At 37.9% G+C, this 24,686-nt stretch overlaps 1 protein-coding gene across 1 annotated transcript in view; it reads left to right on the top strand.

Moving 5' to 3' along the window:
- The window catches only part of Rsph9 (Radial spoke head protein 9), a 93,920-nt gene that overhangs the window by 36,786 nt on the left and 32,448 nt on the right, over positions 1-24,686 (top strand). Inside the window, exons 3-4 of the mRNA XM_067153412.2 lie at positions 7,108-7,240; positions 15,408-15,717. Coding sequence (XP_067009513.2) covers positions 7,108-7,240; positions 15,408-15,717 — 443 coding nt within the window. The remainder of the gene's footprint in view (positions 1-7,107; positions 7,241-15,407; positions 15,718-24,686) is intronic.

Genomic DNA, 24,686 nt, shown 5'->3' with positions numbered 1-24,686 from the left:
ACAGATTGCTGCACATGTTGGGCACAATGTATCGGTGGTGTGTCACTGCTCTCAGCAATGGTCTGTGGAACATTCCCACACCCGCTGGCCAGGCTCCGGACGTCCGTGTAGTACAGACACATGTCAAGATTGACACAATGTGCGAGCAGCGGTGGCTGACTGAACATCATCTAGGAACAAAATCCGGTCACATGTTGCACTTGCTGTGTCACTAACGACTATTGGGAACTGTCGACTTACAGCAAGATTACGATCACATATGCCTCTTGCCAGACTACTACTGACACCAAGACATCGCCAAGCACGGCTACTCTGGTGTTGTGAAAGAGTTGACCGGAGAGGAGAATGGCGCTGTATTGTCTTCAGTGACGAGAGTAGGTTCTGTCTGTATACAAGTGATGGACGTACATATGTACGGCGCAGACGTGGTGAGCAGCGTATTCCAGAGTGCATTCGTTCATGACACCCAGGTTCCACCCCAGGCTTCATGGTGTGTGGGGGGCCATCAGTTACAACTTGCAGTCACAGTTGGTGTTTCTGCAGGGTAATATAATCAGTGCCCAGTATACTGCGCAGGTTGTTGACTCCATGCTACTGCCATTTCTTTGACAGAAAGGTGATGTGCTTTTTCAGCAGGACAATGCACGTCCACATACAGCTGCTGCAAAGCAACATGCTCTGCAATAACTGCCCTGGCCGGCATGATTACTGGATCTCTCGCCAATTTAACACATATGGAACATGATGAAGTAGGAACTTATGCATTCTCCAGAATCTGTAAGAACCATTGTCGAATTGCATCAAAAGGTGCAAGATGCTTGGGACAATCCTTTGCATGATGCCACTCGGCACCTTTACGATAGTTTATATTTGTGAATAAATGCTTGCATTGCTGTCAGAAGGGGGTACATTATGTATTGGTGCAACTGTTTGGGCACCCTTTACTGTGACATGTGTGTTTCATTTGTTCTGAATTCGTAATCATACGAGGCATGTTTTAAAAAAAAAGGGCTGTTTTGTTGTAGACACTAGTAGTTCGCATGCACGTCATAACGATCATGTGTGTCATGTGCCGGCATGCCTCAGGAACAAAGGTGCTCAGTTGCAGCTCTGTTGCTAACCTGTACGGTTCTGTTCTGTGCTTGCTCAAGTATTCAAGATTATCGACTTGCCTGCCCCGTGCGAGGTTCGGTCAGTGATATTGTTTTTGTTGGCAAGGAACTGTCTGCTGCAGACATTCACTGACAGATTTGTGAAGTGTACGGTGTTAATGCTATGAGTGAAGGCAAAGTGCGTGAGTACGAGACTTCAAAGATGGCTGTGATAACGTCCATGAAGAGACCCGCTCCGGTCGTCCATCTCTGATCACAGACGATTTGGTGGCTTCAGTTGAAGCGAAGATTCGTGAGGACAGACGTTTCACAATAACAGCTCTCTCAAATGCCTTTCCTGACAGCCGTAAACTATTGGTTATTGGAGCAGGCGGCAAGTTTCTATAAAGAGGGTATTCAAAATTTAGTTGTAAGATATGTTAAGTGTTTAAACAAACTTGGTGGCTATGTTGAAAAATAGAGTAACGTATGTAGAATCTCCAAGTAAATGTGGTGTTTGAAAATCATCTTTCATTGTGTAGTTATTTTCAAACCGTCCTTTCTTAAAAAACAAACCTCATATACTTCTGCAATGATGAACTATCTGTCACATTGCTTATGAATAAAATTACCTTGTTTTTATGTTTTTTCCAGTAATGTAGTTTGTATTTGGTATTTTCTCCTTCTTTTCTCCCTATTCCTCTTGTTCAGACTTTGAATAAGCTGTAGTACGACCCGCCTTCTCATTCTTTCTTGCATTGTAATAATGAACTGTACCGGGCGAGTTGGCTGTGTGGATAGGGCTGCGCAGCTGTGGGCTTGCATCCTGGAGATAGTGGGTTCGAACCTCACTGTCGGCAGCCCTGAAGATGGTTTTCCGTGTTTTCCCATTTTCACACCAGGCAAATACCGGGGCTGTACCTTAATTAAGGCCACGGCCGCTTCCTTCCCCCTCCTAAACATTTCCTATCCCATCATCGCCAAAAGACCTACCTGTGTCAGTGCAATGTAAAGCAAATAGCAAAATAATAAACAGCAGGATGTTTTGGATCTAGGAGTGTACTGATAGATTTAGCCAAGAATTCTGTTAGCTAAATACATGCTGATTCAAAAGACACAATATCACTATTACTTATTATGGCTGTAAATTTTCTCTCAAATTCCTTCATAACAGTTAATTTATCTTCCAATACAGAAGGTGGAGGGTTACTACAAATTTTCAATACATCAGGAACTTTGTCATGTAGCCGACTACCCTCGTCTACACTACGCAAGCTTTGAATTGAGCTGTTATATTTTTAAACTATATTCAAATAAGTATCTGGATAAGCTTTACTGATGTGATTGGGAACAGGCTTAAAAGTTTTCCCACAAATATCACAAGCACAAGTATTGAATCGACTACTCCCATCTCTGGGTGCAGCTTCGTCTGGCGTATGGAAGGGAACTTACAGTCGCTTACTTTATGAATGACACAACCAAAGAAAATTATTTAAAAAGAACAGTTTTCATTCATTCATTTATTTAGCTTCCATAGACTGTACAATTACATATTTCGAAATATGCCAACAGTATAAGAGTTTCTTAAGCCCTGACTATATAATTTAAAAAAATTTACAGGAAAATGAAATCACAAACTATAAAAGCTCGCCAGGAAAAGATAATTTAAAAAACTATGATTAATCTTAACCTACGGATACTAGGGTCATAGAAACACATAAATGGTCTCCAAGTCATTGAACATTAAAAGTTAGATGTATCAAAAACCGTAACGGTACCAGTTTATGAAATGCATATAAAATTATCTCTGGAGTTCCATGAGTAAAGGGGGGGGATCTTTGTTCTGCTGTTCATTTTAATTATTATCATTATTATTATTATGAAGAAAATGGAATCTTGGTTCTGCGCAGTAGAATGGTGATGAATGGAACCCTTGTTTCTGGCGTTTGACGAATATCAGAGCGTGTGGGAATGATGCGGGTAGAATCCATGTTGCTGGTGTTCTGTCTGTGTTAGAGGATGTGAGAATGTTCCACCCTCATCTACGAAGATGTGAACGCTGCCCTAGTGAAATTCTGCACATGATTGGTTGATTGTTTCCCTTGTTTTGGAAGGGTGCCATGTGCAAACTGGGGGTTTTCAATTCTAAGACAGGATGACTTTATCATCATGAGTTATGTAACTTATTGCTGAGCGTTGTGACCCCATTTGACTTCACACACTATTCTTGATTAAGCGGTGCCAACTTTGACGATGTTCTGCTTCTCTTAAAGCCTGCTGAAGAGTCAGACCAGTGGTGCGCAGAACTTGATCAATCCACCTGCTCGATATCCTTCCTCGTGGTTTTCTGCCAACAACTTTGGCTTCCATGATACACTTCTCCAGATTTTCGCTATCCCGTCTTACAATATGTCCGAAGAATTGGACAAATCTCCTTATGACACGAGAAGAGAGACGTTCAGAGATATTCAGTTCTTGAATAATAGATGCATTAGTTCTTCTTTCTGTCCAAGGTACACGGAGCATCCTTCTCCAACACCACATCTGAAAAGCATCGATACGGTACTTATCTTTTGCCTTGAGGGTCCAGGTCTCGGAACTATAAAGGAAGACAGAGAACACAAGAGAATCATCTAGTCTAATCTTTGTACTGTTTGTTATTGCTCTGCTCTGCCATATTTTTGTGAGTTTGCTCATGGCAACATGCCCTAAGGTGATACATCTCCTAATCTCTTTGTCAAAACTTCCAGTATCACAGATTGTAGATCCAAGGTATATAAAGTCATTTACCATTTCCAGTTCCCTTAATTGACCTGTCGGCTGGATCTGTGCCACTCTGTCAATTACGATTAGTTTGGACTTGATCAGGTTGATCTCTAGCCCATATTCTAAACTTGCATCTTTTACCCTTGCTAGTAATTCTGCAAGTTCATCGTCACTGCTGGCAAGGAGAGTAGTGTCATCAGCAAAGTGCAGGTTACTGATTTTTCGTCCACCATTTGATATGCCTCCAGTCCACTCATTGAGGGCTTTCTTCATCACATATTCAGCATAGATGTTATATAGAATAGGTGATAATATGCAGCCCTGCTGGACACCCTGAGACTTTTCAGTTGTGATATTAGATGTTGTTGAATGCCAAATTCACCAAGAACCTGCCATAGTTTATTCCAGACAACACAATCAAAAGCTTTCTTGTAGTCAAGGAAGCATATTAGCACAGGAACACAGAACTCACAAGATTTTTCAATTATTTGCCTCAAATTAAAAATCTGTTCCTTTTCCTACAACAAATCCTGCTTGCTCAATAGATATGTGAGGCATTATGTAAGACTTGAGGCGCTGGTTTATGATGTACAATAAAATCTTACTTGCACGAGATATCAGAGCAATTGTATGATCATTGGAACACTTCCTGACTGACCCTTTCTTGTGCAAGGGTATAAGATAGAGCTTGTCCAATCTTTTGGCCATTCTCTCATCATCCATATCCTATTACACAATGAGTGCATCACGTACAAGCCTTCTTCACCCATTTTTTTAAAGCATCTCTCCAGAAATACCATCAAGTCCAGGGGACTTGTTTCTTTTCAAATGGTTAATGGCATTCTTGAGTTTGCTTTGTAGAATGGAAGCTTCCAATGCAGAAGGCCCTCCTGGTTGCTGGACTGCTACATCATCATTTTTTCCAGAGTACAGCTTTTCACAGTTTCCACCTCTATAGCGCTTATTTTCTACCTCCAATTAGGCGTCCATTCTTGTCTTCCATAACCCATGTGTGTGGTTTAAATTGACGAAGTAATGCTATTGATTTTGTTAAAGAGATCCTTTGTTTGATTTTGGTTCTGGATTTGTTCTATTTCCTCGCAAACACTGTGGATGAACTGTGATTTATCATTCCTACAATTACACTGTATCTCTCTACACAGGATCCTATACCTAATTTCATCCTGAATGGATTGGATACCATGTTTCTTCAGACTACTTCTTTCTTCAGTCAGTTCCAGAGTCTTGTTTGATATCCAGGGATGTTTTGCACTCAGTGTCCTCCTAGCTGGCTCTGGGAGAGATGATGAGACAATCTCTTTCATTCTGTCCCACATCTGACAAGGTGATTCTTCTTCCTTTAGTAGCAAATCTGGGAGCTTTGGCCGTAGAAATTGTCCGAAGCATGCAAGAGATTCCTGGTTAGTGAGTCTAAACTGTCTTGCTCTTATCTTGATGACTTTTAATTTTAACTGTATTTGCATGGACAACAGATTGTGGTCGCTGCCACATTCCGCTCCAGGAAAGGTCTTACAATCTAGAACAGATGTCTTCCAATGTTGTCTCACCAAGAAGAAATTAATCTGGTTCCTGACTCTATCACCAGGCAATATCCAAGTGTACAGATGCCTAAGACAGGATGACTAATTTACTAAAAAAGGTACGGTACTTTTCTGGGCTGTGATGCATTAATTCCTTTTTCCTTAACCCCTCCAAGATTCTAGCAATCATATTGGCTCTCAAAAAAATTTGTTGTGAGACTTGTCTGAAACAGTGTGATGTAAAACAAACAGTAAAATAAGTAAAAAAGAATGGAACCCACTAACTTACTGGAACTGTTAGAGTGAGAAAATATTTCATTCACATTCACGAATACAACATGCTGCATCCAGTTACTGATTTTCATTTTAGACTCTTATCCCTTAGAGTGCTCAGTCTCTTACTTTCCTACCTGACCTTCTTTGGTCAGTTCTTGTTCTTTTCTGACCCTGCTAGCATTAGGTTTGTAAATCCTAGGGTGTCTCACTTTCATGCACTTCGTGGCCCATCTCTTTCTTTTGCTGATACCCTTATTCTTTAAAGTGTATAACCTTTCCCATTTTTCCCTTTGATTAGAATTAAGAGTGGATGGTTGCCCAATTATACTTCCTCTTAAAACAATAACCACCAACACCACAGCGCTCAAACTACTAGTCTTCGAGAGTGAACTAGGCAATTCCATTATACTCAAAATACAGTCAGAAAGCAAAACTGAAGTGCAAATATCATCTTCTAATATTTAATGGTTGTAACAGAGATGTATAGTAGTATTTAATCATTATCAAAAGTTTGAGATAGAGTTTTTACCACAAATTACTCAATTTCTGGAACTTGAGTTTTTTTACTTTAATAAATTTCATTGTCAGCTACAAATACAACAGAGAAATATGGTAAGTTTTCATTACATATCGTATGGACTCCATATATCTTGTCTTACAAACTAAGGTATATTAAAATAAATAAAAAAAATTAAAAAAAAAACAGTTGGACATACCTTCTGCAGTTTGATATCAACACAAGGTACAAGTTTCTGAATGCAAGTAATTTGTGGTAAAAACTACATCTTAAACTTACCATCATCTTATAATGTGTAGATCGATGCTTTTATGGCCCAGATTAATAAATATTATACCTATTGGGTTTTTTGCAAAGTGAAGAGGTGAACTACAGGTGCTCTTTACATTATGTAAAGACTTTGCTCTGCACTGTCAGAAGAAAAAAAGAATTAAATTAGAACAGTCACAGTCATGGTGGCTGGGTTTCTCATTTTAGAACTCTAAATCTACCACTCCTTCCTCCTTTTTTTAATATCTCCTAGTTTCTATCTTAGCCTAAAATGTTAGCATGATTGCCCTTTTCATGAAGTTTATGAATTTTAATATTAACAATCTGACTGTCGCTACAAATAGTAAAGAAAATATAAATTCATTCTTAACTTTCATGGAAATACCGGTACATGAGAACTGCTTCACACTATCAATGATTTATGTTACTTGATTATGCTAATTCATACTTTTTTTTACAGAATTCTTTTCACATATGACAAAAATACATAAAAAATGAAGTCATTTTAGGTATAAAATGCAAGTTCTCATATTTATAGTTTCTGTAGAATATGTAGGGACATTTGAATTCCATCCTTCATAAATCAACAATCTACTCTTTCAAAATGTTCTCTTTAAATTCAATTGTATTTATTTAATTTTATTAGCACCAACTGCATTGAGTGGGGATTACTACCAAAAGCAGAGCCAGACGCTAAGCAATTATCACTAATTGTCTCAACGCAATTCCAAGGAGATCCTGCCCTTACAATAGCTGTTGACATGGAGGGCTATGATTTAATCAAAGTAAGTAACTGCATGAAAACACAAACCTATCTTCAAGAAAGAGAAAATAATTTTCTTTGTACAATTATTCACCAACGTTATGGCTTGTCTTAGCTTGTGTGTAATACAGTCAAACCTGTCTTCTGCGGACACTGTCGATTCCGAGGAAAAATGTCCCTTATGGGAGGTGTCTGCTGAAACAAGTTTGTAAAAAATAACCAAACATTTTAACGGCTAAGAACCTTAAAACATAGGCAATATATATCTTTATTTTGATTATTCTAATTCACTTCTGTATAAATATTTCTGTGGGAAATATTACAAGTGATTTTACATCCTTTACAAACATTACAGTTTTGTGAAGTAATCATTAATCTTTGTGCGTGTAAATTTGGCACGTCTTCTTAAATGCGATATTCTCAAAAAGAGAATAAAGCCTGTTAAATGGTTCCATCGTGTTATCACCATACTTGCAGTCGAGCAGGACACACAAATTTTTCATCCATTCAAGCTCATTTAGCCCCTGCTTCACTGACACAATTTCTTCTTGTTTTTCTTCCACCTCACTATCATCGTCACTTTTCATTCCTGATTCTGGCTTTGTAAAACGAAAATAAGTTTTAATCAAAATGCTCCTTTTTTACGACTAGTGAAGGCTGCTGTGTATAGCTAGAAATACAGTAGAAGTCTGATAGTCCGGCACGTTCAGGACCGGCCCGGTGCCGGATAACCGAAAATGCCGGACTATTGGGTGGTACCTCTTACTACGATATAGGTTAAGGTGTACAGCGAAAACAGCTGTAACACGGCGTTTTGAAGTAAAATGCTGATCAGCGAATCATTAGTTTAATAACACACTCCTTTTTTCAAACGTGTTGTTTCTTATTGCCATCCCATAATAATGCTGGAGTTCGTTGTTTTTATCTTTAAGTCTTTGTTTACCATTTAGCGTCTTTCCATCTACAACTTCTCTTTTCCTTCTGTGCGCTTCAATTTTTGAAGGCATGTTCCCATCCGTTTTTGTATGTGGCCCATACATTCGATTTTTGAAATCTGTTTTTTTATCATATGGTTGGCTTTCCAGTACTCAGTGTAGCACATAGCCTTCTAGACTGAATATTTCCAGAGATAGAGATATTTAAGTAAGTCAGTGCATAACAACTGGACTGTATGAGATACATTTGCACTATTAACTTTGAAATAATAAAAAATACACTTCCAATGGTTTCGACAAACAATGCATCAAATTGTTCATGAGAGATCATTATTAAGAGATAATAACATTTAAAAAATCCTGGAATGGTGCCAGACCATCGGGCGTTCCAGACTGTCAGATGCCGGACTAATGGAATTCTACTGTATTTACAAAATGCAATGAATTAAACTAAAACTGAAAATTTTTGCTAAAATTCATACAACACTTGCTATCATATTATTCTTAGTTGATGTCATTGCTAAATTCAGTTTCCTGGTAAGTTCCTTCAGTCTCTTCTTACTTCCATGAGTATCCCTTACTCTTTTTTTTTCTGACCTGTACCTCCTTCTTAATCACTTTATTTCTCTGTTAATGTAGTGGGTCTTTACCATTCCTCACCACCTTTAAAGCTACATACCTGTTTTACCATTACTCAACAACTGCTATAAACCCATCCCATAGGCTGTTTACATTTTTATTTACAACTTTCCACCGATCATAATCACTTCTCAAAATCTACCTCATGCTTCTCTTGTCAACAATATAGTACTGCCAAATAGTCCTACTTTTAAAACCTTCCTTTCTGTCACATTTATTTATAACTACGACAAAAATAGGTTCGTGATCACTTATACCATTTACCACTTTGGTCTCTCTATAGAGCTCTACTGGTTTTATCAGCACCACATCTTGAATATTCTTCCCACCAGTTGGTTCCTTCTCTTTCTGATTCAGCTGTCCTTAAATTAAATTATTTGCCATTTGTTGGTCATGCTTTCTGTCATTTACATCACCTTAGTCAATCTGAGATCATCCACTACAATCATGTTCCTTTCTGTGTCACTCCCCACATAGCTGATTATCTTATCAAATTAATCTGTGTCAGCATCACCTCTTGCAGGTCTGAACATCCCAAAAGCACAAGTTGCCTATTATCTTTGGAGATGAATCTTACACCTTACCTAGTTGTACTTCCTCTTAAAACAAAAATCACCACCACCACTTACACCTAGAATTTAACGTTTCTCATCCTTTTCTTGTAGCTAAGAAATTTTTCTTTCACCATCTATCTCAATGAATTGCTTCAAGAGATGACACAACAAAGCACAACTTCTTAAAGAGTGTTTTTTTGCAATGAATAAATCTACTGCAGCAGAACTTGGTTAATTCTAACATGAAGGGTCCAGAAAAAATTAGAATTAACCCTGAATAGGTATTTAACAATACTGTACGACAAGGTAACATCTTACATATTAAAAACAAACAAACAAACAAACAAACAAACAAACAAACAAACAAACAAACAAACAAACAAACAAACAAACAAACAAACAAACAAACAAACAAAAACAAACAAACAAAGAAAAATGTGCAAAAAAACAAACAACAACATAAATACAGGATACAGGGGCAACTAAAGGTGATGTTAACAGATGGACAACAAGATGTGGAAGGTGCTGGACAACTCTACCAGGAACGTGAACTGATGGCACTTACTCCATTGAACTAAGGCAAACATGTTTCTTACAATTTATTTTAAAAAATCCATAACATTTAATATAACTATTATTACCAAATGGAAACTCTACTTAGTAATAAATTTAACTTTCAAACATTAATGTAAAAACATACAAAAAAGAAAACTGAACCTAATCAGGAAAACATAACTAAAGGTCTCAGAAACTTAATCTCATACTTACAAAATTACATTGTGATTAAATTAAAAGAAAAATAAACTGAGAGTCCTTAAACTACCAATCCTGGAATCTTCACCGAACTTAATTAGGAAGAAGCTAAAAATGTAAGAGAGGCCAAAGAAATTTAAGGACACATCTGAAACTGAATGCATGCCAACACTCACAAAATGATTTAAGAAAATTACAAGTAATCTTACTTTTAAAAAACTCAATGGTTAAAAAGGAAACCTAACCAAATCAACCTTGCTTTTTCATTACGTGCACCATTTAAACAGCTGTGCTTACAGGCTTGTGAGAATGATACCACCCAGCGACTGCCAGTTACTCTAAAACTCTCAACATAAACTAACATCTCAGCGGTCGAAGGGAACTCATCATACCTTTGGTTAATCACCGAATGACAACAACGTTCCCTTCCAACTAACAAGCTTAGCTCAACACGCTCAACAGCAACATCACAAACTCTTACCACATCATAGAAGATGGTCTAATGATGCCTACAAAGATTTCAATATAGCCTACGGCACCAACATTTCCAACTAATATCATCTCAAAAGGAACCAGGCCATAAAAACAACTCTTCAGAATCTATAAGCAAATAAATGAAAATCAACATTTATTAACTGCAAGAACCAACGACCATTACCATTGCTTAACTTTCCATAAAAAAATATATATATTTTTTATCTTCATTGTAATATCTTTTATTATGTCATAATCCTTAAACAACTGCCATGTTTTAGACTCCAATATTATCACTAATATTGTCAAATAACAGCATACTACATTTTATATTGTAATAGTTGTTTAACAATCTCCAATATATTTTATACGACAGTTTTTAACAGCATTCATAGATCATTTCCAATCAGGTACCTGATCTATTCTAAGGTGGAAAATATGGCTGATGATGCCTACTAGTGATGGGTGAAACATGTACCATCTAATATACTAATTTCATGTCAATAATTTTAATAAGGACAATGTCCCAATTTTTTAAAAATTGTATTGTATTGAATAGGTGGATGAATATTAAAACATACAAGTGTTATTTAATAAGTGGTATGTTCCGAGCTGTCAGCGGAGAGATGGCGTGGAATGACATTAGTAGACGAATAAGTTTGAGTGGCCTTTATAAAAGTAGGAAAGATCACAATATGAAGATGAAGTTGGAATTCAAGAGGACAAATTGGGGCAAATATTCATTTATAGGAAGGGGAGTCAGGGATTGGAATAACTTACCAAGGGAGACGTTCAATAAATTTCCAATTTCTTTGAAATCATTTAGGAAAAGGCTAGGAAAACAACAGATAGGGAATCTGCCACCTGGGCGACTGCCCTAAATGCAGATCAGTATTGATTGATTATTGATTGATTGATTGATTGATTGATTGATTGATTGATATTTCTTCTAGATCCATTTTCACTTCCTGATGCCAGCATACTGTAGTTCTCTTCATCTCAAAAAACCTGACGATCTTGGTAAGTTTCCTGCGTACATTCTGTACACGTATTCAAAGAACATGGGTCTTCTTTTCCAGATGGTGTTTGAGATCTTTTCCATCTTGAGATACAATTCTTTGTTTCTTTTCTTTCTGTATGATCCATCTTCTGTTCTTTGTTATAGTGGTCTTAAAAGTAGGACTATTAGGCAGTACCATATGGCTGATAAAGCAGGCAGTTTTGACTTAATTAATTTATAAATGTGGGGTTCTTCTAGTTTCCAATATCTTCCTCAGAAACTTCCTATCCACTCGTTCCAGCTTCTTGATCAATCCTTATTGTGTCAGGTTCAGATATTCAGCTGTGTATAAGGCTTCCGGAAGGATTGCCGCCTGGTAGTGTCTTAGTTTTGCATTGATAGAGATCTTTTTCTTGTAGTAGTGTGTTTACAGTTAGTTTGTATGCCAAGTTCATTTTGTTGATCCTTGATACCAGTGCATCATTTTCTGACAGGTTGTTTTCTAGCCATTCTCCCCTATATTAAAATTTTTCCACTTTCTGGACCCTAATCCTCCTCTAAGTTCATCCCTTCTGGGTGCTGTTTTAATGTTGGTCATGTACTGTGTCTTCTCATAGGAGATCTGTAAGCCTGCCTAACTCCCTTGTTCCTGGAGCTGGGAAATCTGTTCTGTGCCTCCTCTAATGATTCTAATAGAACCACATCATCCAAGAAGGCTAGACAGTCGACTTCAATTCCTTTGTTCTTGTGTCCCATTTGTATACCACCCATTCCTTGCACTTTTTAGCATCACTCTTTAATCACTCTGTTAAGTACACAGCTGAGGAGGAAAGAAAGTTCATCTCCTTGTGTGACCCCTGTTTTAATCACAAAATGTTCTGATGGCATCCCTCTGAACTTGACCTTAGATGTTGTGTCAGTTATAGTCTGTTTTATCAACACTCTGGTCTTCCTACCTAGAATCATATTCTCTAGGATTGGAGCAGTACTTTTCGATCTACCAAACCATAGACTTTCTTGAAGCCTACAAACCTGAGCACTTATTTTATATTCGTCTCCCTTTGGTGTGCAATGATCAACTTCAGGTTCAGGATGTGCCCTTTCAAAACCTTCCTTAATATTCACTCATTTGTGGCTCCAGTTCTTTCCCTGCTCTCTTTAGCAGTGACTTTGAAAGCATCTTATATGTCTCTGATGGTAGTGATATTCCTCGGAATTGTTGACATCGGACTTGTCTCCTTTATGATGAAGTGGGCGCATCATTACTAATGTCCATTAATTTGGGAGCGCTTCGTCTTCCAAAGTTTTGCTCAGGATTTGTATTAGCCCAACAATTACTCCATCAACATGATATAGGCTTTTGGGCTTATGCCGTGTCAAGAAAATAAGGTGAAATTCTTTACGTTTCGCAGAGAACTTTGCTCTGTGTCATCGGAAGAAAGTCTCGACTGTCCATGAGAAAGGCTTCTCAAACAATGAGGTTTGAATTTAGACGTTATAATAGATGTGGAAATGGTACGTTCATTCGTCACAAGATGGCTCCCCGGACATGGTACAGCGCTAGTGTTCGAAGTGGAAGCTGATCGAACTATCAGAATCAGTCTGAGAGGGTCACATAACATAACAGGTGTATGCACATATGAAGGTATGACATTGACACAAGCCTGGAATGAAACATCTGGTGATGAGGAACGTATGAATTTGGAAAACACCGAAACAAAATAACAATAGTGAAGGGACAGGGAAGGGAACTACCTACGTAAATCCTTAATGGCTGGCAACCAGGTATTACTTAACTGACAGCCAGTGTCCCTGGTGAAATTGTTAGGATTTTTATATATTTCCACAGCTTCCTGTATAATCCTGGACCTGTAGTGTCTAGTGTGGGTAAGAGCTCGAGCATCTTGGAACATGACATCATGACCCGACGATAGAGTGTGCTCAACTATAGTAGATTTGTCTGGCTAGTTTTGTCAAATTGTCTCCACTTTTACATCGTGGGGTATACGAAATTCCCTGTACTTGCGGTGAGGTACATTGGCCAAACATGGCGATCCATTGGTACTCGTATCAAGGAACATGAATGTAATATTCGTCTCAACCAGCCAGACAAATCAGCAGTAGTTGAGCATGCTGTATCGTCAGGTCATGATGTCATGTTCCAAGATGCTAGAGCTCTCACCCACACTAGACACTACAGGTCCAGGATTATACGGGAAGCTGTGGAAATACATGGAAATCCTAACAATTTCAACAGGGACACTGGCTATCAGTTAAGTAATACCTGGTTGCCAGCTATTAAGGATTTACATAGGTAAATCCCTGTCCCTTCCCTGTCCCTTCCCTGTCCCTTCACTATTGTTATTTCATTTCAATGTTTTCCAAATTCGTACGTTCCTCATCGCCAGATGTTTCATTCCAGGCTTGTGTCAATGTTCGTGAGTACACCTGTTATGTTATGTGACCCTCTCAGACTGATTCTAATGGTTCCATCAGCTTCCACTTCGAACAATAGCGCTGTACCACGTCCGGGGAGCCATCTGGTGATAAATGAACGTACCATTTCTACTTCTGTTATAACGTCTAAATTCAAACCTCATTGTTTGATAAGCCTTTTTCATGGACAGTCGAGATTTTCTTTTGATGATGCAGAGCAAAGTTCTCTGCGAAACATAAAGAATTTCACCTTATTTTCTTGACACGGCATAAGCCCAAAAGCCCATATCATATCTATAAGTATGGGCCGTGAAAGCATCAATGGCAAAATTACTCTATCGTCTGCCTACCTTCAAGGTTCTTCAATGATTCCATTTTCTCCTGGTGCTTTGTTATTTTTCAAAATCTTGATGATGTCCCTGATTTCTTCTCTAGCCAGAGGTTCCAGGTCTGGATGTGGTTCATACGGGTACTCAAACTCCCAGGGTGGTAATTCACAATTGAGGAGTTATATAAGTAGTCTGGCAGGATTTGACTTCTCCACATCATTGTGTGCCACTTTTCCCTCTCAGTTTCTGAAGCTGAGGATTGAGGGGGTCATATCTACTCCATTTGGTCTTGTACAGCTTATAAAAGTCCTGGGTGTTGTTCCTTTGAAAATTCTGCTAGATCTTTATCAAGTGTTCTTTTTTCATACTGTCTTCTTAGATTCCCAGTGGCCTTGGCAGTTCTTTACCTTGCTTCGTTGAACTTGTTTCCTGAGAAGACCAGTCCACCCACACGTTCTGACATTCTTCAATTGCCTCGTCTCCCTCCCCTGACCACCATGCATGTTTCCTCTTTTTCTCTAAACGGTGATTGTTGCAGAAGCGATCATTGCATCTTTTAACTGTTCCCATCCCTGTTATTTTCTTTTGCTCAATTCTATCACAAAGTCCTTGTTCATTCTGAGTTTTTCTGTGTCAAACTTTGCCTTTTGAATCGTATTTTTAAAATTAATATTATTTTTTTAAATCTTGGGATGATCTTAACTTGGACCTTGGAAAGGAGGTAGTCTGAATACAAGTTAGCACTCATTAGGACTTTGACATTTTGGAACTCTTGTTCCGTGTGTTTTGAGGGCACTATGTGACCAATCTGGAACTCTCTCCCGGGCTAGTGTTGGAAGACACCCGGGTCTTCTGTTTTTAAGAAAGGTGTCTGTAAACTGTCAATTTCATAAACAGTTAAAGTTCTTACATATTTCTATCAGTTGCTCTCCATTTCGATTGGTCCTTTTGTGGGCTGGGTAGTATTTTCTTTTTATTAAGAGTAAATATAATTGTTATTCTATAAATTGTCATGTTCTATTTTGTACAATGGAATAAAAGTGTTTAAAACAATTTGAAATACTCTATCCAGGATTCACTTGTTCATATGCCAGAGATAAAATTGAAAGAAGAAGATCGCCTGGCATCAGTGGTCAGTCTCATCAATGATGAAGCAGCAGTTGTTCCTCGTGGGGCGCTTTTCAAAGGTACAGATGGTATTATTGTTGAGAACTTGGCATTTACTGGCTTATCGATGTTGGAAGCCAAGCAAAAATGTTCATATCTGCATTACCGAATCCCACAACAGCGATGGAACACTAACCTCTTGATAAGGCCAGATTACAACTTTGCTCTTGATTTCCTGGATACTATTGACATTGACATTCCAGAAGGTAAGGTTTACGTTAACAGCAATTTAAGAAATTCAAATTTCAAATTAATCTGTCTTCTGTGACTGCATTGCCATATTCATTAAAAATGTCCCTAAGAATAGTTAATTATACAACAGTAGAGCATATGAACTAAGAACCAGCCATGTGATATTTTCCTATCAATGAGCATGACAGTCGTTGCTAAGTGTTGGCAGAGTTCAGCAATGGTGATGCAACCATACAACAATGTCATGAACTACAGGCTGTCTAAAAGTCCTGCATCATAGGAGAAATCATTAAAAAAAAATTGAAACATATTTGGATGTTGTAGTTCATATTGTTTAACACTTTGTGGAGTATGTTGGCTTTGATGTCTCAAATCATGAATCTTCACTTGATATGCTTAAAACTTGATGTAACCCCAGAAAAAAAAAGTTCAGTGGTGACCTAGGAGAAAGGGGTCTTCTATAGTTGATCTATCTGCCAGGGAAATTTTGGTCAAGCCAAGGTCACATGAATATGCATTTCACGAACCAGTTTGGTCATTTGCCTATGAGATCCAATTCTGGTGAAAGCCCAAAATCTAAAGGAGTAATGCACTTGTGATTGTACTGTTAAAGAAAAATGGCCCTATTACTTTTGCATTCCAGATTCCATACCATATCTTAACTCATTTTGCTCCTTTCTTCTTGTCACCACTGTACCAATGAGGGTTGATACATACTGTTTGTTTATTTCTCCGTTCATCATCATCATCATCATCATCATCCTTTCATGTATTAGTCCTATAGAAGAACTATTACGGTCTATACAAAAGATTTGCATTTTCACGCCATCTCTTCCTGGGGCATCCCAGAAATCTCTTCCCACTGGGGCAGTAGTTTATGACTGCTTTGGGGATCCTGCTTAGGTGTTCTAGCCAATTTCTCTGGTATTCATAGATGTATTCCGATATAGGTCTGCTTTTAAGGTCATTCAGCACATCTGTATTTCTTTTGTGTTTCCACTTAGTGACTCCTGCTGTTCACCGCATGTATTTCATTTCAGCTGTTGTTATTCTTCTCTCATCGCATTTCCTCAGGGTCCACGCTTCACTTCCATAGCAAAGTACATGTCTTTCCAAGGTTTTGTAGATTCTTATACGGGTGTGTTTTTGAACTAATGATGGTCTAAAAACTTTATTGATGATTCCCAGACATCTGTTGAATTTGGAGATTTTCTCGGGTATGTCCAGTTCTTCACAGAAAGACAGTTTGTAGCCGAGGTATTTAAAATCATTTACTCTTTCCAAAATGTTGTTATTTAAGCAGATCTAGCTTCTTACTGGTTCCTTGCCACAGAATGACATTATCTTAGTTTTCTCAGGGGATATTTCCATTGAGTACTTTCTGAGACTAGGTTTAGGTTATACATTGAACGCTGTAAATCATCTTCTGAGGTGGCGACCAGCACTAAGTCATCTGCAAAAAATATTGTGTCCAGCTGTAGATTTTTTTAAATGTGAATGGAACCATGTCTTGTTTCTCTAAATTCTCGTATGAGAGCATTCATATAGATTATGAACAGGAGAGGGGAAAGACCGCAACCCTATCTTACTTATGTGTTTATTGTTTTCTCCGTTAACGTAACAAATTAGCCTCATCAGAAAGAAGTGTATGTTCCTGGGGAATTTCTCATCACTACCTATTTCATCAAAAAACCATTCAAACATTTCCATGTGACAGTTGGGATAATTTTCACTCAGATGATGTAAAACCAGAAACTTACATGAATGATATAGGCCATAGTGGATAGTACATTTTGGTACGTTGAGCTCCATATTTGCTAACTGTGAGGACTTTTTCAAACTGGCAATTTTGCTGAAATTGTTTTTACAGAACTCCACTGAAGTCCTAAGATGTTCTGATTATTACAAATCAGCGACTGAACCCGTTATCTTCAACTCACTGAGAATGCATGCCATTGTGCTCTGTTGCTCGTGTTTGTTGGGATGGCGTGTATTGAATTCATCAGCCACCTGTCTCTGCGACCATCCCTCACAACTGTGGAGTAAAACAATCTCAATACTCTCCTCTAGCATTAACATAATATACCTGAAGCAAATCATTGAAATTCGCCATAAGATCTATCCACGTTGGTATGATGTAAAGCAAGTAAAAAAAAAGAAAAAAAAAAAAAATTGAAATTACTAAGGGTAGTGCTGTGTCATTTCCAGCCCGCCTGGTGGCCATGATCGTTAAGGCGCTGAAGTCTAAAACGGTCTAACACCGAGGTTAGCCGGTTCGAGTCCCGTTGGTCGAAAAAATTTTCACCATCTGAATGTTGGCCGGCAGGGTAGGGGAGGTGGTGGTATACAATTTCTAATCACTAGATTGCGTGCCAAAAGCCTGGATTAAATTCCAAACCTCTCCGCAGTGCTCATATGGAGTGAGGGCATATGACGCTGTTGATGGTGATTCGTCCGTCGGATGGGGACGTTAAGCCTTGAGCAGACCCCTTGGTGCTATTCGACAGGAGTAGGCTATGTGCCGGCACCGGGTTTCACCCTCTCCCTACTATCATATATCACGTCATTCATTTCATCTCCCATTAACTCCTCTGATGAGGTTGACGTCAGGAAGGGCATCCGGTCATAAAAAACCGCCACGACAAATTCATCTCACCTCATACCCGACCCCGTAGGGAAACGGGACAAGGGTTGGACAAACAACAACATTGGACAAACAGTGCTGTGTCATTTCCACTAGGTTGACAGTGCTATGCTTTTCTGGACAAAAGATGAGATAATTTTCTTATTACTCAGCTATTTTAAATTGTTATGATCATCTGCATTCTATCATGTAAATAAGCTGAACATATTAATCCTCCAGCACTTGCGCAAAAATTTTGTAATAGGAACACTCGCATGGGCTTCAAGCATTTACTTTTTCATTTACCTAATTTATTTTTATGTTGTATTTTATATTAAGGAATTAATTAACATTCAACTCTACTTTTCAGATTTATACACTCTTAATTCTATAATTATCAAAACTATGTAATTTCCAATTTTACGTATTTGAAAAATAGCATAAATTTGAAGATGTGTAGGAGATTTTTGATTTGTCAGAACTTAATGAACGTACATATATCTTCATTATAGACTGTTATGCCTTTCAGCGTTCAGTCTGCAAGCCTCTGTGAATTTACTATACGCCGCCATAATGCTGTATTTGTAACTAGTTCTGTGGCATTGTTTAGTTTTATACCTCTTATATATAAATCATTAGACACAGAGTCTAACCATCGTTGTCTGGTCTCCCTCTACTCCTCTTACCTTCCATAATAGAATCTGTTATTCTCCTGGGTAACCTATCCCCCTCCATATGCCTCACATGACCCCACCAACGAAGCTGGTTTATGTGTACAGCTTCATCCATCAAATTCATTCCTAACTTAGCCTTTATCTCCTCATTTAGAGTACCCTCCTGCCTCCGTTCCCACCTATTTATACCAGCAATCATTCTCGCTGCTTTGAAATCTGTTACTTTTAACTTATGAATAAGATATCCTGCGTCAACCCAGCTTTCACTCCCATACAGCAAAGTTGGTCTGTAAACAGACCAATGTAAAGATAGTTTTGTTTGGGAGATGACTTCCTTCTTACAGAATACTATTGATCGCAACTGCGAGCTAACTGCATTAGCTTTACTACACATTGATTCAATCTCACTTACAATACTACCATCCTGGGAGAACACACATCCTAAATACTTGAAATTATCTGCCTGTTCCAGCTTTACGTCTCCAATCTGACATTCAATTCTCTTGGATTTCTCACCTACTGACATCAATTTAGTCTTGAACCTATTTTCAAGTTCCAAGATATTAGAGTGCAGGCATTTGGCACAATCTGCCATTAAGACCAAGTCATCAGCGTAAGCCAGACTGCTTACTACATTTCCACCTAACTGAACCCTTCCCTGCCACTTTATACCTTTCAGCAGATGATCCATGTATACTATGAAGTAAGTACCTTGAACCAAGAACACATTCTACAATCAATTCTCACTGCAATCCAACTGTCAACATAAATGACTTTGATTGATTTTAATAATCTACCCTTAATATCATAGTCCCCCAGTACGGCGAACATATTTTCCCTCGGTACTTGTCATATGCTTTCTCTAGATCTATGAAATATAAATATAACTGTCTATTCTTCTCGTAGCATTTTTCAATTATGTGGTGCATACCGAAATCCTGATTCTGACAGCCCCTCTGTGGTCTGAAACCACACTAGTTTTCATCCAACTTACTCTCCACTATGGATCACACCCTCCCTTCCAAAATGCCAGTGAACATTTTGCCAGGTATACTGGTCAGTGAGATACCTTGATAGTTGTTGCAATCCTTCCTGTTTCCTTGCTTATAGATAGCTGTACTGCTTTTTGTCCAATCAGAAGGTACGTTACTAACACACCATGCTAATTTTATTACTCTATGAAGCCATTTCATCCCTGCCTTTCCACTATATTTCACCATTTCAGGTCAAATTACATCTATTCCTGCTGGTTTTAACACTGGTGTTTGTTTACCATCCTTTCCACTACATCAAACGTAATTTCACCAATATCGCTGTCTTCCTCCCCATAAGCTTGGTTGTTCGCAACGTCACCAGGAAGATTTCCTTTTACGTTGAGAAGATCTTCAAAATATTCCTTTCACCTGTTCAGTGATTCTCTGGGATCAATTATGAGCTCACCTGACTTACCCAAAACACTATTAATTTTTTTCTCTCCCTTCCTAGGATTCTTTATTACTTTATTATTTCCCTGCTGCTTGACCTAACCTTTCCAGGTTATTACCAAAATCATCCCATGACTTCTTTTTTGGATTCAACAACTATTTTTTTTTTGCTCTGTTTCTTTCATCTATGTACAATTCCCTGCCTGCATCAGTCCTTATTTGGAGCCATTTCTGATACACCTCTTTTTATGTTTACAAGCTGCTCTCACTTCATCATTTCACCAAGATGTTCGATTTTTCCCATCTTTACACACAGTTGTTCCTAGGCATTCCCTTGCTGTTTCTACTACGGCATCCCTGTATGCCATCCATTCTCTTTCTATACCCTGAACCTGCTTACTGTCCATTGTTTGGAACTTTTCGCTAATCATATCCATGTACTCCTGTCTTATTTCCTAGGCCTAGAGATACAACACTTACTGTAGTTCACTACAAATCATATAGTGGTCTGTATCATCAGAAAATTCCCGAAAACTCTCCCTATGGGAATCAACATCTATATCATCTGACGGCCAGGCAGGCATCAATTTTTGGTAATGAGACAAAGTTTCTCATAGTGCACTGGCACTGCCGGTAGCTCCAAGTAACCTACGCAGTAGCCTCCATGGTATGCACTGGCCATGCGTCTTGGTGGGTGTGCTATTTACCAACTGATGAGCCCAACTTAGCACACTGGGATGAAACGCTGGCAACCAGGAATGAGTTAGCTGGAAAATGTATAATGTCCAATCATAGATCATTTATATTAGTATTATATTTATGTTTGTCGGGAACCACAGAGCTGGTTCTGTGGAGTAGGGGTAGTGTATTTGCCTCTTACGCAGGGGTCCTGGGTTCGATTCCCAGCCAGGTCAGGAATTCTTACCTGAATCTGGGGGCTTGTACGAGGTCCACTCAGCCTACGTGATTACCATTGACTGTGAGATAGCAGCCCCGGTCTAGAAAGCCAATAATAATGTCTGGGAAGATTTGTTGTGCCAACCACATTACAGTTCATAGTCTGTAGGCCATGGCCCTTTGGAGCTGTTGAGCCATGGGACTTGTTTGATTTGGGGAAACACAGAAACAACAACATAGGTCACTCATTCATCTAATCATTTCCTGCACTCATGAGCTGAATGATGAGGGCAGATTATCCATGTACATCGCATACAATTCTTCGTTGATCTGTCTACTCCAGCTACACAAATAGCACCTTGCTCTGGAAGCTGAATACCTATTTAAAAAGAAAATCCCCAAAAAAGGCATAAATTTCTACTTCATCTGGGGGCCTTGCATTTCTTACATACACAGCTCTATGTTGTATGTATTAGTGGAGGTCGTAACAATTTTCTCAAGATTCTCATCTGGAAACAGTTCTAAGCATTCCCTCTCAGTCTGCACCCACTAGCTTCGCCTTTAGGCCCTGGAATGTGAAGAATGGTGCTCTTGAGCTTGAATACAAAGATTGCCCGGTACATTGTACTTCCTGCACTTACATTTCTCCTTCCCATATCATCACTATCATCCAGCTGGTCATCTGAGGACGTCTGATAACCATCTTTATTGATATCGTAGTTTACTTTCTCACTATCAGAATATGTACCTCTTCCATAACACATCTTCTTCTCCATTATTGCTGTCATCTTGCATAACACTGCTTTCATCTAACAACTGTCGGATAACATGCTCTTTGCTAGCGCCAGCCGCTGACACAGTAACTCAACTACTCGCGTAGGCTACAGGTATGGCAGTCAACATCAACATCAAATTGTGCACAGATTCAACTACTTAGGAGTGCAGACGCTCACTAAGTCATCATAAGATTTGATGGAAGGAAGGTATTAGAAACCATGTCCCTCCATCACTGTAGGCTATTACGTGGAAAATAAAATAAAATTGCTGGGCTACACATGTAGCCCGCGCGAGTGTTGGAGGGTTAAATTAAGTTGAAAATTTTCTTATTAATAACAGGTATTATAATATTTTCTCTCATTTTGTTACGAGGCAGGACTTTTCAGACACTGGTTTTTTAAGAACTGTATAACTTACCAGTGTTATGAAAGGAGGTGCTAAAACTGCCTGCTTTCACTGTCCACACATTTTTGATACCTCTTAAAAAAACTATACATCATTCACTATAGTTCATGTTACAAAATTTTGTAAATTTCCTGGCAGATATTTTGTTTCAGTTCTTCTATGCTGTCTGTTTGGCAGTGGCAAAATCATAACCAATTAGGTTTCTTAGGCTGAACACTTCCTGTAGTCTGAAATCTATTATAAAAGACATGGATTGTTGTATGACCTGGAACTTTTATATTCGGGTTTCTTTCTTGAAATCATGTTTGGACTTGTTGGGCTGACTGAGTAAACAAATGTGTATCATAAATTAACACATGTTGTGTAATAGTAAACATATATTAAGTCATAATAAATTTCATGATCTAATACACAAAACAGTACAGCACATAACTTACAAACGTGCCTTTCGATAGGCACTCACTAACAAACTTGCTTTACATTCATGGTCAAGATAGATGAATGCATACCTTACGTGCATCGAATCTGACAACTGTGTGCTTTCCAATAGGAACAACACTACATGGCTGGGTCTTAGTTCAAATGATCTCATTGTACTACTAATAACCAAATAATAATAATAGATTGCAGATCTTTTGAAATACTGTCAAACAAAGTGAATTCGGATAGTTATGAAGTTATTTTCATGTTCACTCACAAAGGGTATTTTAAATTGTATTGTTTATCATGAAATAATCACATATATATAATGATACCCTGAAAACAAAAATTAGTCAATATACATATTCCTGAAATAACAAATAAATCAAAATTCACCCCATAATTTGGGATGATTTTGGATGCACATATTTTTTTATTGTTGTCCTAAGTTTCAAGGCATATGATGTTATTTTGGACACAGTCTGCATTTTTACTCTACATTCCTCCTATCTTACTGTTAATTTAAGTGTTCTAAGAGTGTCCAAAATATCAACAACTGGCTAAAATATTTTATATAAATTTAATGATAATATTGATCAATCTATCTTTATATTTTTCTAACACAGAAATGTAAATTTAAATCTGAGTAAGGCCTAAATTTCAATATAAACAGCTATAAATATACAAAGTTACTCATGTTTATGTTCATAAATGCAGATCAACTAAATAATAATATGTTTAACAATTTATTTAAATCTTGTTTCATCTATTAAATGCATAGACTACCATAATACAACTCTACAGAAAACCTACCTACTGAAAGAACTAAGTTTTATAATAAAACTGGAATTGACTGTATCTTGCTTAATGTCTGCTTCAGAAAGGATGGAAAAGCATCCTTAGCAATGGTGCCGTGAGTGTGCTTTTTTCATTCAATTAATACAGCTTGCCATGATGCTTTAGTTTGTCTGAAGAAGCTTACATACAGCAGTTGAAGGAAGTGAGTGCTGTGCGAACTTCTGCGCTGCATTAACCAGACTCCACACATTACCAACTATGTTGGTGCCTATTCTTGCTTGCCTTACGTTGTTGGCACCAACGTGATAAACTACCACCTTCTCCTTACCATCCTCCATCAAATCTACTTTCCTCAACATCAATCAATCACTACTGATCTGCATTTAGGGCAGTCGCCCAGGTGGCAGATTCCCTATGTGTTGTTTTCCTAGCCTTTTCTTAAATTATTTCAAAGAAATTGGAAATTTATTGCAACATCTCTCTTGGTAAGTTATTCCAATCACTAACTCCCCTTCCTATAAATTATCATCATCATCATCATCATCATCATCATCATCATCATCATCATCATTATTATTATTATTATTATTATTATTATTATTATTATTATTATTATTATTATTATTATTATTATTATTATTATTATTATTATAACAAATGTATATTTTTTGCATGATGCATTCGACAAAGAAAGGATCAAATTCAGAAATTTCACCTACACTAAAACTAAATAATATCTTTAAAGAACAACAAATTTCAACAAATGTATGTATTATTTATTTAGCATTTGGCAGGACATATAAGAATATAAAATTAGATATTAAAGTCTATCACAGCTGGACCTGCTTCCATAAAGTCACTGAAATTGTCTTTATATGAATGTGATGGAGACTCATGCATGATATGCCGTATAGTCTGCCTGGGAGCACCGCAACTGCACTCTGGTGAGGGCGTTTGTCCCCACT

The sequence above is a fragment of the Anabrus simplex genome, chromosome 9 (genome assembly GCF_040414725.1).
Source record: "Anabrus simplex isolate iqAnaSimp1 chromosome 9, ASM4041472v1, whole genome shotgun sequence".
Taxonomy (NCBI): Eukaryota; Metazoa; Arthropoda; class Insecta; order Orthoptera; family Tettigoniidae; genus Anabrus; species Anabrus simplex.
Note: the sequence above shows the minus strand (reverse complement) of the source record. Positions and strands in the feature narration are given on the sequence as shown.